The sequence below is a fragment of the Aulonocara sp. 'chitande type north' Nkhata Bay genome, linkage group LG20, assembly GCF_057382095.1.
Source record: "Aulonocara sp. 'chitande type north' Nkhata Bay isolate Kocher_YH1m ecotype deep benthic linkage group LG20, A_spYH_male_GT1.1, whole genome shotgun sequence".
Lineage (NCBI taxonomy): Eukaryota > Metazoa > Chordata > Actinopteri > Cichliformes > Cichlidae > Aulonocara > Aulonocara sp. 'chitande type north' Nkhata Bay.
Genome location: NC_141363.1, coordinates 27343910 through 27362143, shown reverse-complemented (window position 1 = coordinate 27362143; position 18234 = coordinate 27343910). Strand labels below are relative to the sequence as shown.

The 18234-nt window shown below is 41.5% G+C and overlaps 1 protein-coding gene across 4 annotated transcripts in view; it reads right to left on the bottom strand.

The window, feature by feature from the left end:
* The window catches only part of vps13d (vacuolar protein sorting 13 homolog D), a 72562-nt gene that overhangs the window by 34660 nt on the left and 19668 nt on the right, over positions 1–18234 (bottom strand). For 3 of the 4 annotated variants that reach the window (XM_086278725.1, XM_086278728.1, XM_086278726.1), the window contains exons 20-33: positions 18047–18198; positions 15250–16302; positions 13900–13990; positions 13638–13764; positions 13358–13538; positions 12617–12841; positions 11272–11425; positions 10402–10618; positions 9757–9928; positions 9302–9417; positions 6414–6638; positions 6029–6327; positions 3925–4058; positions 1202–1357 (exon numbers count right to left, since the gene is read on the bottom strand). In XM_086278725.1, the coding sequence (XP_086134851.1) occupies positions 1202–1357; positions 3925–4058; positions 6029–6327; positions 6414–6638; positions 9302–9417; positions 9757–9928; positions 10402–10618; positions 11272–11425; positions 12617–12841; positions 13358–13538; positions 13638–13764; positions 13900–13990; positions 15250–16302; positions 18047–18198 (3302 nt within the window). The remainder of the gene's footprint in view (positions 1–1201; positions 1358–3924; positions 4059–6028; positions 6328–6413; positions 6639–9301; positions 9418–9756; positions 9929–10401; positions 10619–11271; positions 11426–12616; positions 12842–13357; positions 13539–13637; positions 13765–13899; positions 13991–15249; positions 16303–18046; positions 18199–18234) is intronic. The other variant, XM_086278727.1, reaches the window with a different exon arrangement.

The following is an 18234-nucleotide window of genomic DNA, read 5'->3' as shown; positions in this document are numbered from 1 at the left end:
TAATGTTACATTCTGTGAAGAAATACTGGGAAATACTCCATATCTGCTTTCAAAGCTCTTTTTAACGTATGTCTTCTAACTTCAATTATTTTATGACAAAACTAAAACCTCAATCGTAGGACAAGTCTTTACCAGCCATGCTCAGCGTCACTGATATTTTTTTCACAAACTTATGTAGTTACTAGTTGAAGCTATCAAACATTAACAAAAATATAAACAATGAATGGAAATGATATGTGAATTAAATTTTATTGATGTTAGGGAAAATGTTCTAAAACACTTCTTCAGTAAAGACTCAGAGAAGAGAAACACACAGAACTTCTTGCTAGCAAGGGCAGCCTCCACTCTAAGAGACTCCAGTGAGAGAACTGCCCCGGTCTTTATTTATACTCCATTGAGCGTATGTGTGTGTGTGTGTGTGTGTGTGTGTGTGTGTGTGTGTGTGTGTGTGTGTGTGTGTGTGTTGATCAAAGGGTCATATAACATGAAAGCACAAAAGGTACATCCTTGGTCATAAAGAGGGTAGTCTCCCCCACCCTAGATGGCACGGTGAGGAAGTCCAGCAGTTAAAGCACTTAGACTAAAACAGACATAGCTACGTTAAAACAATAAAACAAGGTACGACCTCTCCCATGCTCCCAGGATGTGGGGGTGAACCAAGCCTGCTAAAAATCACACATCCTGTCACTACCAAATAACTACAAACAGCATCCTACCATAAGCAAACTTATATCACTAAAAGATTATACTGACTACTAAATACAATTTTCCATTGACAATTGACATAGAGGCAGCAAAGGTTGAGTTGAGATTAAGGAAATTGTCCAAAAATACAGTACAGCTAGCTTCATGTGCATTTCGAGTTACCAGCTTTAATCACCAAGTGTCATCATTATTCCAAAGCCATTGTCATTAAAGTTGAATCTTGCCCATTTCTATGCACTAACAGGCAGCCTGGACAACAAGGCTTTCTTAACTCATTCACTGCCATTGACGTCTATAGCCGTCAATTGCAGTGAATGAGTCAATGGGTTTAACTCATTCACTGCCAATGGCTGGCAGTGAATGAGTTAATAATCTTCGGGGCGTCCTGCCAATGTAATGCAATATCTTATCCTATGTCTCTTTTGAAAATATGTTGAACTTGCAAGTAACTCCCAACCTTAGTTTACTGTACATAGGTTGATTGTAAACCTCTAACCTCCAGCAGCGGTGGGATGTCCTCTACATTGAAGGCGTCCAACAGACCTGAACTGCTTTGGTATGTGGGGCTCCCACACAGCTCCAGCTGGATATTGACCGGGTCGATGATGGAGAGTGCAGTTTCCTGCTCGCTGCCCAGCCGACATGAGAACACCTGGTGTCACAAAATTCGTCAGAATCAAAGGAGTTGAAGTTGATAGCAGTTTTCATATGCTAACCTACTCACTCATCCAAGTTACTTCTGCAGTTTCAGCTGAATGCTGGTTTCCTCATTCTTATAAACAGAACATTTGTACAGGGTGGGCCATTTATATGGATAAACCGTAATAACATGGGAATGGTTGGTGATATTAAAGTCCTATTTGTGGCACATTAGTATATGTGAGGGGGCAAACTCCTCAAGATGAGTGGCGACCATGGTGGCTATTTAGAAGTCGGCCATCTTGGATACAACTTTTGTTTTTTCAATAGGAAGAGGGCCATGTGACACATCAAACTTATTGGTAATGTCACAAGAAAAACAATGGTGTGCTTGGTTTCAACGTAACTTTATTCTTTCATGAGTTATTTACAAGTTTCTCTTTGTTCACAGCCATTGACATGTCCAAGAGGTTAACACATGAGGAGCGGATCGAAATTGTGTTGATATCTGGTGACCGCAGTAACCGGGTCATTGCAGCAGATTTCAATGGAAGACACCGTACGAGACCACCCATCTCCCATGCTACAGTTAGCAAACTGCTTGCTAAGTTTCGTGAAACTGGTTCAGTGTTGGATTTGCCAAAATGTGGACACAAGAAAACTGTCACTAATGAAGAAACATCAGTGGCTGTCCTAGCTTCATTCAGCAAGAGCCCACAGCGTAGCACTCGCCGCATGTCACTGGAGAGTGACATTAGTCGAACATCCCTTCGGCGGATATTAGCTACTCACAAATGGCACCCTTACAAACTCCAGCTACTGCAGCATCTCAACGAGGATGACCCAGATCGGCGCACAGAATTTGCAGAATGGGCAAAACAAAAATTGGAACAGGATTTTGTTCAGTGATGAGGCAAACTTTTATGTGAATGAAGTTAACAAACAAAACCACCGCTATTGGTCTGACACTAACCCACATTGGATGGATCCCTCCAAGACTGTTGGACCAACAAAAGGGATGGTTTGGTGTAGTATATGGGGTACAACGATAGTGGGTCCATTCTTCATCAATGGAAACCTCAAGGCCACTGGATATTTGAAATTGCTACATGATGATGTGTTTCCCTCTTTATACACTGAAGCTGGCACGTTCCCTGAGTTTTTCCAGCAAGATGGTGCACCACCACATTATGGGTGCCAGGTCCGAGCATTCCTAGATGAACAGTTTCCTGGAAAGTGGATTGGTCGTCGTGGGCCAGTTGAATGGCCCCCAAGGTCTCCCAATCTGACCCCCTTAGACTTTTATCTTTGGGGTCATCTGAAGGCAAATGTCTATGGTGTGAAGATACGAGATGTGCAGCACCTGAAACTACGGATACTGGATGCCTGTGCTGGCATTTCTCCTGCGGTGTTACTATCAGTGTGTGAAGAGTGGGAGAAGAGGGTTGCATTGACAATCCAACACAATGGGCAGGACATTGAACACATTTTATAAGTGGTCAGAAACTTGTAAATAACTCATGAAAGAATAAAGTTACGTTGAAACCAAGCACACCATTGTTTTTCTTGTGACATTACCAATAAGTTTGATGTGTCACATGGCCCTCTTCCTATTGGAAAAAAACAAAGGTTGTATCCAAGATGGCCGACTTCTAAATGACCACCATGGTCACCACCCATCTTGAGGAGTTTGCCCCCTCACATATACTAATGTGCCACAAACAGGACTTTAATATCACCAACCATTCCCATGTTATTACGGTTTATCCATTTAAATGGCCCACCCTGTATATTGACTGAAACTAGCACCACTGACTAACAATGTGCTGTGAGGTAGTTTCTTGATCATTAATATGCATCATGACCATTGATCAGCAAATACTGATCAAAGACCATTGATCAATCTCAACTGATTAATGTCCATGAGTACCATTCACAGAGAGCTGGGGAATAGTTGCAATCACAGCATTGTAAGATGGTGACAGATGTACCCTAAAGCCCCCTCCTCAATTCAGAGATTGTCTTTCCCTTTTCATGCAAATAGCCTCTTTGACTGTTACTGATGGGTGGATAAGTGATGAAACACTTAATAATAATAATAATGGATTGGATTTATATAGCGCTTTTCAAGGCACCCAAAGCGCTTTACCATGCCATTGTTCATTCACTCTCACATTCACACACTGGTGGAGGCAAGCTACGGTTGTAGCTACAGCTGCCCTGGGGCAGACTGACAGAAGCGAGGCTGCCATATCGCGCCATCGGCCCCTCTGGCCAACACCAGTAGGCGGTAGGGTAAAGTGTCTTGCCCAAGGACACAACGACCAGGACAGAGAGCCCGGGGATCGAACCGGCGACCTTCCAGTTACAGATACGCTTCCCACCCCCCTGACCCACGGTCGCCCCACTTCTCCCACTGAAGGCGCTACATCCAGATGAACTTTTTGGTAGAGCCATAATACTAATACCACAATTAGATCATTTAATGAGTTTTAATTTTTAAACATCATCTCTTTGAACTGAATAAAAGAACTGTGATAAATGAGCAGCAGTACAACAACTAGCAGTCTCAGCTGTCACCTCTATTCCTGCCAGGCTGCCAGAGAAGGGTCGGTCCAGCAGACGGGGTTTGTAGGTAAGGACAGTGGTGCCCTTTAAAATGATGGCATTGGTATCCAGGCAGGACGAATCCTCCACAACCACAAACTCTGTTCCTGTAAATCAAATGGCAAATATTTAAAATGGCAAACTCAGTAAAATATGCAGGTCAGGTATTTTAGGATAACCCAAAATATTTCTAAGCCCTGGCATAATTTACAAATGCAGGAGATGAAATGCTACACAAATATATTTTTCTTCAGTGAGATTTAAGTTATTATGTGACTTTTTTTTAAACTATAAATGTAAAAAAAAAAAAAAAAGGTTTTAGTTGTCTGACCAGTGACTGCCCGATGTGCAAGTCCTGTTTTTTTAACACTATGCAAAATAATTGTTAACAGCATAGCATTCTAAAATGGGAGTGTATACAGCAACTAAGTTGTGCATGAAGATTGTGAGAGAAATACAGCACGTCATGTAAAGGAGATGGGGTATACAGCTGATTTTGTAAGTTTTCCCTCTAACAAAGAAATGATCAGCCTATAATTTTAATGGCAGGTTTATTTGAACAGTGAGAGACAGGACAATAACCAAAAAATCCAGAAAAATGCATTTCAAAAAAGTTAAAAATTAATTTGCATCTTCATGAAGGAAATAAATATTTGATCCCTTTGCAAAACGTGGTTTAGTACTTCGTAGCAAAACCTGTTTTGGTAACTGCAGAAGTCATATGTGTCTTGTCGTTGGACACAAGTTTTGCACATACCTCAGGGGGGATTTTGTCCCACTCCTCTTTGCAGATCCTCTCCAACTCATCGATGTTTCATGGCTAATGTTTGGCAACTCTAACCTTCAGCTCCCTCCACAGCTTTTCTCTGGGATTGGAGACTGACTAGGCCACTCCAAGACCTTAATATGCTTCTTCTTGAGCCAATCCTTTGTTGCCTTGGTCGTGTGTTTTGGATCATTGTTATGCTGGAATAACCGCCCACGGCCCATTATCAGTACCCTGGCTAAAGGAAGGTGATTATCACCCCATCCATCCTCCCTTTGATGTGATGCCGTTGTTCTGTCCCTTTGGCAGAAAAACACCCCAAAGCATGTTTCTACCTCCATGTTTGATGGAGTTCCTTCCGAGTAGTTCTGGCCTTCCGAGTAGTTCTGGCCTGATTCCTCACAGTTCTTATTTTATAAACTCCACGAGGTGAGATCTTGTGTGGAGCTCCAGACCGAGGGAAACTGGCAGTTATTTTATGATTCTTCCATATGCGAATAATCGCACCAACTGTTGTCACCTTCTTACCCAGCTGCTTGGTGATGGTCTTGTAGTCCATTCCAGCCTTGTGTAGGTCAACAATCTTGTCCCTGATATCCATGGAAAACTCTTTGGTCTTGGCCATGGTGCAGGTCGATTGATTGCTTCTACGGACAGCTGTCTTTTATACAGGTAACAAGCTGAGAAGGCTCCAAATGTCAGCTTGTTACCTGTATAAAATATAAATGGGAGCCAGAAATCTTGCTGATTGATGGGGGATCAAATACTTATTTCCTTCAAAATACAAATTAATTTACAACTTTTTTTAAAATGCATTTTTCTGGATTTCTTTTTCTCTCACAGTTCAAATAAACCTATCATTGAAATGACAGACTGGCCATTTCTTTACTGGTGGGCAAACTTACAAAATCAGTAGGGGTTCAAATAATTTCTCCCCTGACTGTGAGAGACCAAGCAATCTTTTCCCAATATGTCACAAGCACTAAAGGACAGTCTTATGAAGTAGTTAGCTCCATATAATGAGTGGAGGAAAATCAATCACTTTTCATTGCAGTTCTTTTCATTTGTAGATGCAGTGAAAATACAACTGCTGAATGGAAGTATTTCTGAATTCATTAAAAAATAAAACTATCTTTAAAAAAAACAACAAACTTGTTCCTGTTAGACTGCTAGTAGCATTAGTTACAGTACTGTGTGTAGCCACTGTAATCTGAAGTTTAAGCTACATTTTGGTGTGCCAACAACCACACTTTGACTACTTTTCAATATAAGAGCACACACAGTTTTCTTTCTTTGTTCTTCATGTCTGACCTGTGACGTTGATCTTGATCTCAAGGCAGCGCTCCTGGGTGACCGACACTGTGGACCTCTTGGTGACTACCCCACTCTTGACTGTCTTTGGCATAACAGTTCCTATTGTACTGGCCATGGTACAGGAACCTGAATCTGTGCTAGTGTTACTAGGCCAGTGCTGATGATGTTTGGCATCACTGGGTATCTTCTCAGTCGGCTTCTGCAGGAAGTCCTGTACCAGCTGGACCCAGTCAAAGATGAGAAAGACCCTGAGGTTGTTGAGGACCACTGTGAAGCTGGAAGACTCACGTGTGGATCTGTAGAAAGGGAGATCATAATGTAAGTGACTAACATTATCTAGAATGTCCACTTCTTCCAGTTCAAAGATGTTCTCCAGTGTTACCTATAATGCAGTTCAAGCTGTAAGGATGCCCGGTTGGTGCCTGTTTTGGATGCCTGGAGAATGCAATCAAATACATTGTGCCTTGCCCCATCATCTTCACCGGCTCTTTTATTTAACCCGGTGTATCGAGTGTCATATGCCAGCAGGGAATGAGACACCAGGTTGACAGACTTGGATCCATTAGAGAGACTCTCAAAGAGCAGCTTTGATTTAAGGAAGTCGAACCTTTGCAAGAAAAATAAAAACAAAAGGGTGAAATGGAATAGTTTCAGACTCCCCTGTAAAAAAAATTAACAATTTAAATCCCTCGAACACCACCACAGTTTTTCATCCATCGAATATTAGATGACCAAACCCAAGTTGCAACTTTTAGCTGATGTTTCTAGGAAATCAAAGAAGACATATAGCTTCTGTTTCTTCTTGGTGCACAAACTAAAATGATACCAAATGATTTAAAATTCTCTGGAGAAGTTTGGCTATGATGCACAGTGCCACGTTTGGAGAAAACCAAATACAGCATATCAACACACCTCATGCCAACTGTTAGCTTAATGCTAGAGCGGTGATGGGCTACATTGCAGCCACTTGCAGTCACTAAGTATGGAGACCATGAACAATCTGTGCACATATCTCAAGCACTGTCCACCATAATGGACATGATAAAAGCACCAGTTGCTAGGGAAAAATGTCTATTCCCCCACAGGCTGGCAGAGGTTTTTGGAGGTTTCTGGCTTTTGGTAGGTGACCTTGAATGCAAAGAAGGTACTGTACCAGAAAAGCGCCAAGTGTTTGATTTGATTGCTAGCAGACTGCCACAGTTGCCGGTAGCTTTTTATGTTTGTCTGCAAACTACGAGTTAAGCAGTAGTACATCTTGAGAAAGAGTGACGCAAACCAGAGATTAAGAAGATTGATCTCAAAATAAAAGTTGTGCCTTTGTGCTGCAGCCAACATGGTTCCTTAGGCACAGCATTTACTCTGAAGACAGTCTCCATTTCCAGTTTGAGGCACCCTTAGTTTCACTTCCGCTCAGAGAGTAACTGGCCAGCCTGCATGAACTGTGTAACTGAGGTTACACAGGCTTAGAGAATGTGGGTTCACTTGATCCCACATTGTCACGTGTCCAAAATGGCAAACAAACGAACCTCAGTACCAAAAATTCTAGGGCCAAATGTGAGGCCTCGTCTCCCACAGATAAAAGCTTGAATTAAACCGGGTCATCCATCAGGATAATGGTCCCAAGCACAGCAGGAAATCTACAGTTGGTAAAATAAATGTTTAACCACTCATCGATATTCGAAGTAAATATATGTCTAAAGGTGCTATTAACATGAATTTCTTAATAGATGTGGTAACAACCCATACAACCCACACGAGCAATGAAATCAAATTGTAGATGTCCATAAATTAAGTGCAATTAGCAATGAGAAATGACACGGAAAAAGTATTGAACACACGCAGAACAGGGGGTCATGACAACGAAAGCCATGACCCTCAAGACCTTTGTGACCTTATTATTGCAAAACATACTAAGGGGCAACAAAAGTCACAAAACAAGTTAAAAAGAGGTAAACAAACAAACATACAAGAGAATGTGTCTGTCTGTGCATGAGCGTTTGTCCCCAGCATGAGCCAAGGAAGGGGCCCCAGACACCAGCCACCCAAGAACTGCCTGACACCTGCCGCAGCTCTCACCTCACAACAGAGAGGCCTAAGTGACCGAACCAGGGAGCAGGCTAGCAACCACCCACTAAGCACCTACATCACGGGGTTGTTACCGTTCTAAACCATGTCCCAGAGGGACCCAAGACTGGCCAAACAGATACACACACAGAAACTGCACAGAGGCACACATCCTTCCACATCCACCAAGAATTATCGCAATAGCTGTGCAAGAGCCAAGGGCCCCTTGTGGAGAGCTTAAGAAAGACCCTGAATCAGAAGGTATGATTGTTTCAAAGAAAACAACAAGTAACACACTCAATCTCCATGGCCTGTACCGCACAACTCCATTGCTGAAGAAAGCCTGTGAAATACTGGGAAACTATAGCCTGCTAAGATGTTTGGAGGTCTAAAAGCACAGCATATCACCCCAAAAACACCATACCATGAAGTCTGGAGGTAGGGCTGTTTTTCAGCACACACCACTTCATATAACTGAAGGAAGGATGAATGGAAAACGTACAGAGACATTCCTGTTAAAAATCTGCTGCCATTAAAATGAAATGAGGGTGGACATTTCAGCAGGACAATGATCCCAAACACACAACCAAGAAAATAATCAACTGGTTTTAGAGAAAGAAAATAAAGCTGCTCTAATGGCTCAGCTAATCAGCTGACCTGAATCTAATTGAAAATCTAAATGCTAAAGCTCAGAGTTTAGGATTTGGAGACTCTGTGGAAGAATGGGCCAAAATCACACTTGAGGAGTGCATTCGACTAGTTTCCCTATACAGGAGCTTTCTTGAAACTGTCATCACCAATAAATGCTTTAAATAAATAAATTTCCGTCGCATAATTTTTGGACATCTATGGTTGGATTTCTTTGCATGTGTGGACTGGATGGGTTGTTACAGACATCTGGTGAAAATAGCACCTTTAGAAATATATTTGCTTAGAAAAATGGTGACCATACCTATGTTACCTGCTGTATAACACCATGGCTGAAACCCCGCCCACAAGGTGCTACAATGACTCAAAGTCCAAACCTCAACCTGACTGAAGTGCTATTGCGGGACTGTAAGAGAGCTGCGCATAAATGACTGCCTGCAAATTTCAGTGAAGTGAAGGAATGCTGTAGCTCCTCCACAACAACACCAGCCCGAAATATGTTAAAGAGCCGTGAAATAGCTGTAAATGCTTCTATATAGAAAGTCAGAAAGGACTTACCTTGCTAGTGAGCATTTGTGTTCACTGTTTTGGGGATTGTACAGTAGCTCCAAACTGACATCCATCATGTTCAACAAGAATGAAAAGTTGGTATAAACATCTCCACTCAACACCGTCTAGGGAGAGAGAAAAAAGTCAGTCTGCAAACTGAAATATGAAAAAAGAGCTAATCTGTTTTGCCATTCTGGCAATGAGATCTTCTATAATTGTAGTTGCTGTCCTCACTACCCACCACGTAGCCTCACCTGAAGAATTCCCTGCACTTTCCAATGTCAGCTTTACGCTCTACATCACCTCCTTTTTACAGCTTTTAAAATGAGTAAATGTTCTGCAGTATTTAAGACATCAAAAACCAGCAAATGCTATATTTTGTAGGATATATGACATATCCTTATTTAAAAATGTACTACAATGCACTGTAAACTGCTCAGGTGTACGTATGTGTGCTTTCTCACATAGGTGCTGGGATCCTGCAGGTTGTAGGGTCGCAGGAACTCTTCAATAGGCTCTCCCAGGTTGTTTTCCAGTAGCCCTCTGACAAGTTGGTAGTGGTCCACATCCAGAGAGCAGTGTACCGATGACAGGCTGCCTTGGATGGACATGTCGGGTACCACATGGCTGAGCTCTCTGAGTTAGGACCAGGTTTGGATTATGAGTATGGTCATATACTGAAACAATTCTAGCATGTGCTACAGAAAAAGGTTTTCTCTAAACATTATCCCATTATTCATGTGAGAGTTGCTGATGTTTAAAACTTCAGCATATCAATGAGTGTAGGATTAAAATATTTGATGTACTGAAAGCCTGTACTTTTCAGTATCCTTCAAAGTTGGAGGAGAACCCAACAAAGCCAAAGTTGGGTGCTCGTGAGCCTAATAGCCCTGAGTTATAACTGACTTATTTTACGGTAGGGGAGCAAAACAACACAAAAATAATGGATGGACAGTGAAAATATGCCCTGAAAACTGATTTTCAATTCAGCTTCAATTCAGTTTTATTCATTTAGTGCCAAATCTCAACAAAAGTCACCTCAAGGTGCTTCCACTGCTAAAGAAAAAAGAAAAGAAAGTCTGTTATGAGCATTTAAAAGCAGGGCTTACTTGTCCAGGTTGCGCTCCACTTTAAGTTTGAGGCGGCAGCAGTCTTTCAGCAGGTTGTTTCCGGTGCGACGGACACAATAGGAAGGAAAGACCAGGTCTGAATATTCAAGAGGTTTACCACCACTGTCCAAAGGTTGACTTGGCAAACGCTCTGCAGCAAAGATATCCATCTCCTGCAGGTCCAATGCAATGCAGTCCAACAAGCACACATGGTTTTCTAATGGGGATAAAGACACACCACATACAGCTAGGTTCATAGTGTTTTGGACAAATTCTATAACACTGCCTTTACCATCTTCAATAGATGACATGGCTTCCTTTGGCTGCTCTTACTTTCATAATTCTTTTCACTTCCCATCATTCTGATACAAATTAATCTTGTACCAGAATGATGGGAATCAGTCCAATGTTGTTTCTCTACAGGCCTCAACTGACATGTTAAATGTTACGTTTCATATCAGTATAATTACAGAAATATGGCCTGTTTGGAGTTAGGGAAAGTCTCCTCGCTCTTAAAGGAAGACAGCAGCAGGGCTAAAGTTTGCAAAGCTCCAGCTGAACAAAGCACAAGACTTCTATTATGTCCTTTGGATAGATGAGGTGAAAGTGGAGATATTTTGCCATAAGTTATGCAGTCTAAGACCTAAGTCCAGACCTCAACAAGATTAAAATGATGTGGTAGGACCTTAAGAGAGCTTATCATAAATGACGGCCTGCAAACACTATGAAACACCAAGGACTGCTAGAGATGTGTGAAATGGCCGTGCATCCTTATCGAGGGCTTTAAGAACTCAGAAATTACTCACCTTGCTAACGAGCATTTGCATTCACTGTTTTTTGGGACTGTACAGTAGCTACAGAGATGCTGACCTAAACTGCGAGGGCCATCCTTCTCAGGTGTCTTCTCTGTGTTTACGGTTTGTGGCCTCCCAGAGGTGAAACCTGTGTATGAGGTCGAACTGGATGTGGAGACTCTGCACGTCTCCTGATCACTGCACCTCTCTGCTGCACTCTGGACATGCTCCTTTAAAAAAAAGAAAAAGAAAAGAGCTGTATAGTTGAACACCAAGTACTTTTAAAATTGATTTCTACATACACACACAAATAGTAAATCATATTTTTGTTAAATGCCAAAATAACTAAAAGCAAAAGACACTATAAACTGTTTTACATATATATTTATGAGATGGGACTGTGGAAAAGCTTACCAAGAGCTTAGAAAATAATATACACGAAAAACAAATACAATTTTCAAAATACTTTATCATAATAACCTAAATCTAACATAATTCCTAAAATTTAGTAACGCCAATTGTTAATTTTTAAGTGAAGTCTATTTCTTTGTAAGCACATTTAAAAACAACACACAGATTGACCAAAGTGTCATGCAAACTGGGGGAAAAACACTGAAACAAAAACAGAGACAAGACACAAACCAAAAAAAGAATTTAAAAAAATCCTAGGGAGTAAAGACGTGTCTTCAGGCGGGTTATACAATACAATATTCTTAATTATTTTTATATAATTTAATCTGTGGATCTCTTTAGGTCACAGTTAAACTTATACATTCAAGCATGTATTTGTCCTTAAGAGTATTTTTTCCCCCCTGTGTTATACATTTATGACAGGAGGAGTAACCTCTGTTTAGTCAGTGTAACATGTAACAATAACTGTACAACCAGCTTTGTGAGGCAAATGAGTATGTAATATATGCCGATCATTGACATATCGGCATTACTTTACATCATCATTCAGATATTTATAGTATGGTGACTTGTGGCACTGTAAAAACAGTACAACCTGTTTCCACATCAAAAGCATTGTCCCATTTCAGATCCTTGTTTTTGAATTTGCTGGGATTTAATTCTTCTCTCTCACACACACACACACACACACACACACACACACACACACACACACACACACACACACACACACACACACACACACACACACAGATAAGCATCATTCCAAAAAAACAGTGATGATGTGCACACAGTCATCATAATAGCTGGTTAAACACCAAAGCCAATCAGAAATTGAACTACACTTGACAATCACTAACTTATAGTACATTAGTGTGTGAAGTGACATGTTGTTTTTTTTAAACGTATAATTTAAATAATAATAAATGTGGTGAAATTAGAAAAGACTGGAAGAGAAATGGGGCGCAGGCATCACTCCATGCATGGATGAAACCAGAAGCATGACTCACCAGAGAAGGGAAAAAGGCATGTGCCATGGTCAGTTTCTCTACCTTGTCTCTGAGGGAAAAAGTCCCATACGCCCCTGCAGGAAGGAAGTGGTTCTTCACCCTCAGCTGACCAAGGTTGACTACAATGAGCCTTGGTGACCAGGAGCTCTCTGGGATGAGAATAACTGGGGCACCAGCCTCAATATCCAGCAGGAGTCTGGATGCCCTCTGAGGCTGATCTCGTACCTTTTGACAGACACAGGGAGGAAGGAATGAGCAATATGCAACAAAACCCCCACTGGTTAGCACAATCTCTCCAGTGATTTATCATGAAATGTAATGGAAAAACACAATCTAATTAAAAAATTAACAAGTAAACACCTGTGCTTATTTAGTGCCCCTCCAATTAAAAAAAGTCATGCAAAGTGTAGTTACTGACAAAGCCTGCTCTGCCCAAGAGTGAACTGTGCCACTTTAGCAGTGGTCAAATTGACAATGTGGTCCATTCTCCAAAAGAAGGAACGAACCTTCTCAAGAACACTAAACGGCCTGAAGACCACAGAGGACAACTGAAGTCTTTCCTTGGTTAAGAGTCTTTACATCTAACCAAATGAAATGCAGCCTGGAGAACATATGCATAACTTTACAAGGGGCTACAGGCAATGACACCAACTTCACTAACATTTGGTTTGTAAAAACTACAGCCTAAAGAAATCATGTTGTTTTCTTTCCATGACGGCAGCCCTAGCAGACAGCACTCACAAGCTGGCCCTCCACTGCAGCCCGCTGCCGGCCTAGCACATCCTGTAGCTGAGTGAAGTGTTGGATGAAGGCTGCCACCTCAGCTTGAAAGCGCTGTGTGTGCACGTAATGCACTGACGCCATCTGCAAAGACACCTTGATGTCACATTCCCGCTCCAGGTCGGGGTCAGGCTGGCCATACCTGAGGAGAACAGAGCACACAGGTGACTAAAAACAGCACGATACTTCTAATTCCTTTAGCACAGAGGAACAGTCTTTCGAGCACTGCAGTGATACATACTTAAGAATATTGAAGATCAGTGCCTCCCCTCCTTGTGTAGTGAAACGCTCTCTGTAGAGATCACCATGTGGGGTCAGGTCACTCAGGGACAAACTTCCTAAAGCTCCTTGTAATGCCATGTCACCATCTGAAATACCAGACAAAATATAACAACAATATACATTTTGGTGAATCGATAGTAATAAGATAAAATCTGAATATGCACAGTTTGTTTTTTTGCTTTTACAATATGGAAAATAAAATAAAAAAGATTCATTCATACCAAACATCTCCAGATGAGCAGATAATTTGGACACACTTGCTTTGGCAAGCTCATTGAGTTTCTTGTTCAGTACAAGAGACAAAGAATGAACCTATGAATGAAAACACGGAAAGGGGTTAGCAATACAAAAATCACTTCAGAATTGCCACTTTACACTCACCAGCCACTTTTATCAAGGACACCTTGCTAGTAGTAGGGTGGACCCCATTTCACCTTCAGAACTGCCTCAGTTCTTATTGACACAGATTGAACAAAGTGTTTAAAACATTCCTCAGAGATCCATGTCCATGCTGATATGACATCATCACACAGTTACTGCAAATGTTTTGCCTGCATCCATGATTTTAATTCTCCTGTTGCACTAGAGCCCAAAGGTGCTCAAAGTATCTAGCCATTACATTACCGCCAACCTGAACCAATGATAAAACGTAGGATGGATCAAATTGTGACTACGATCCAAATCTTGCAGGAGAAACTGAAACTCATAAGACCAACATTTTTTTCCCCCAAATCTTCTGACCATTTTTGGAGAGCCCTTGTAAACTGCGGCCTCAGTTTTTAACCCCCTACTTAGCTGACAGGAGTGGCACCCGGCATGGTCTTCTGCTGCTTTAGCCTATGCGACTAGTTCACTCCCATGTATTCATGTGTGATTATCAGGGTTGCAGCAAGGCTATATGTTCCAGGTGTAATCTCTCCACTGTGGAGGTCTCTCCGGTTGGTTCACAGCATGACTGACTGTTATGAACCAACACTTGATGAATTTGCTAGTATGTTTACTAGATGATTAGCAAATGACATGGTATGCTTTAGATCATAAGCCCTGTTTTTCCCCAGCAACCCCCTCGCCTATTATCATTGTGCTACAAAGTCCTTCTTTTCCTTCTGTTTTTTTTATTTCTAGCAGCGTGACAGAAGTTTATGTTCTTGAATTATTATGCTATCTCTTGATTGCAGACTTTGAAAATAATACACCTACCTGTTAAGTACGTTCTTGACTTGACTACATGCTGTACACCACATTCCAAATTATTATGCAAATTGTGTTTAAGTGGCATAAAGATCAAATAAGTTGTTTTTCAATTAAACTCTTGGATGGAATTGTGTCTCAGGGCTCTTTGTATCACTGAAATTAATCTCGGATACCTATGATCATTCGTTTGGCAGGTGAGCCCAATTAAAGGACAAACCACTAAAATTGTATCTGACAGCCTTACATTGCTATCCTTAGAGCAATGTAGCCTGCATCAATGATAAACAGACTATATTTTCATACAGGATCTCTTAATTATTGAATCCATATGCATTCAGCATAAGGTCTGATAACTTTTAGCAGGCTATGTGACATACCTTTAGGTCGACTTTGGTGTTGACAGGCTCTCTTTTGTCTTTCTCACTGCTGTCTGGCTCATAGAGAGGCTCTCCTGGCGCGGGCTGGGGTGTCACAGGCACCTTGACTGCATGATTATTGGCAGTAGAGCCAACACCAAAAAAGTCCAGAATAACCACCCAGGTCTGCAGCGTGATCAAGACGTCCAGGCAGTTAAAGTCAACGTCCACACTTCGGCCTACGCTCCCATAACGCGTTCTGAACTCTGGATGGTTCTGGTCAACCAGCTGTACACTGATATGGACTAATGACTCATCAAAATCTGGTGGTGGGTTAGGAGAGGGTGTGTGGTGGTTCGGAGAAGGAGGAGGAGTGCAGGGACAGTCCGGGCCCCTCTTGGATTTGCGACTGCTAGATGAAGGGTTGCTGGGGTGCCTCTGGTACAGCTGGAAGACATTCTGAGCCTCCTCCATGTGAGCGGGCAGTGACCGAGGCATGACTGGGTACAGAGCATTAGATGCTGACGGACAGCTTTGAGAAAGGTACTCCTTTGGACTAAAGGTGGAAGGTTTGGGAGCTCCACGCGACACCATCAAATGTTTGTACTTGGACTCGGGATTCTGCTCCAAAAGGTCTTCCATGAGCAGGGAACGAAGAGCCAGCTGGATTTCCAGTAAATGAGGGTGATCCTTGGTAAAGTCTCCCTCCAAATCTTGGAAGCGCAAACTGACTAAGCCCTGGGACCCCTGTGTTAGATCAGCACTGAGATGAACCTGCAATTCTGCCACATGTAAGGTGACTTTTAGCTGAGTGAACGAGGAAGAGTCAATTGTATGTTTGTTTGACTGTAGAGGCAAAGGAGATGAAAGTGACATGTGAGAGAAGCTGAAGTGAGGAGGGTCCCTTGCAAACATTCCTCCCTGGGGGTCGGGAAAGCGGTGAGGTTTGGTGCAGGAAGGTGTTGGTGGTGGGGGTGTGGGCGGCTGGCTCGGTGTAACATGTTGCTCTTCAGTCAGAGACAAATTGTCCAGTGTCTGGAGGACTTGTTCATACACAGGCTTGCACAGGAACACCTGTCACCAGAATGAAATGTTAAAGCAATTAATAACCCAGCAGTAAGACTTGCACAGCCATCGCATGTTATATCCGACTTCATCTCAAGCAGAAGATGGTGCAGCTGTGTTGGAATAAAGTATTCTCAAAAGGGAAAGGTGAAGCCAGTCAAGCTAGTCTTGGTGTAACCATGTGATGTTGTGATAAGCCAAAATTATTAAAGTAATAGAGTCAGTTTAAAATTTGTATCTTTAAAATCTAGAAAAAAAGAGAGGTAGTTACATCTAAACAAAAACTGTGGTTTTTAAATTATTGCTTTTAATTACAAAAGTCTTACTTCCTAACTTTTTACAAGTATATTTTAGGAAGATTAATCCAAAATACTCTCCACCTTTCCACCTCTGAAAAATATAAATGATGCAGATGTGCCACAAACTGCAGTTACACGAGTGGCTGGCAGCTGAATTCCATTTTTATCTTAAAATGCACAACTCTACAGCAGCGTGTTATAGCCTACAATAAAAAATGTTTTTTGTCTCTATGTATAGTTTTCTCTATATTAAAAACATGCATGGGCGGTGAATTTTTTAAATCAGTTGTTTGGGGAATCTGGTGTCTACGACAGAGTATTATGGCCACATTAAGAAAAAAAACAAATACAGATCAATTTGAGAATAAAGTTGAAATTCTATTTTAAGAAAAAACTCAAAATGTGGAGATTACAGCTGTTTCTAGGCAAACTTCCACTTTCACTTTAATTTTAAAATGATCAATGCTATATTTGTTTCTTATTGTGGTCATAATACTGCTTCATAGATGTCCACAGCTTTTAGCTCAGGTCTCTGAACTAGACCTTTAGACCAACATTTTCTGTGTTGGTGCAACTTTTGTATATGATAAATTACATGACTTACTACATGTTACAGACCAGCTCAGAAACTAATGGAGGAAATCAAGCTATCTGTGTTATTTTTGTAATCTTGTTTATAAATTTAGTTTAAATATAGTTTACACTTCTCACACATTAATATTCAGTAATTGTCAGACTACTGTTGTTTAGAATTTTTCTTTTATAGAAATACAGATTTTTCCAACTATAAGGAATTCAAAATGTTCTACTTCATGGTTCTTTGTTCAGTATTGATGTGAAGGACACTTTACAGAAACATCTACTGACAGTAGTTTAAAGAAAGAAAGGTAAAGTACAGGTTTGAATTGTTGTAAGGACAGCATTTATGTTAAAAAGTGAAATTGGGCCCAGCTCTGTTGTAATACTGATGTGCTTTCCTTAATGTACTATGTGATCTGTAAAGGCAAAAACCACCAGTCTGTGTTTTCTATTTATGTGTTTAGAAGTAAATGGTAAATGGCCTGCATTTGTATAGCGCTTTTCTAGTCCCTAAGGACCCCAAAGCGCTTCACACTACATTCAGTCATTCACCCATTCACACACACATTCACACACTGGCGATGGCAAGCTACATTGTAGCCACAGCTGCCCTGGGGCGCACTGACAGAGGCGAGGCTGCCGGACACTGGCGCCACCGGGCCCTCTGACCACCACCAGTAGGCAAACACGGGGTTAGTATCTTGCCCAAGGATATTTGGCATGCAGCCAGGAGGCAGCCTGGGATCGAACCACCGACCTTCTGATTAGTGGCTGACCTGCTCTGCCACCTGAGCTACAGCCACCCCATAGTAACCAGTCCTTCATTCACGAATAGTGACTTATATTTAGAATGCATATATAGTTATGTTATATACCTTAACAGGATTAACAAATTTGCCCTCAATTCTCAGTAGTCCTGTGCTCTTGAAGGATTCCTCTGTGGTGAGGAGAGTAAACTGTGCATCTCCATCAACAGGAACTTTCTCCAGGGTGAACTGTATAGTGGTGTCTTTCAGTATATGGAAAGCTAATGAAAGAAAGAAATTATATGAACATACTTGCA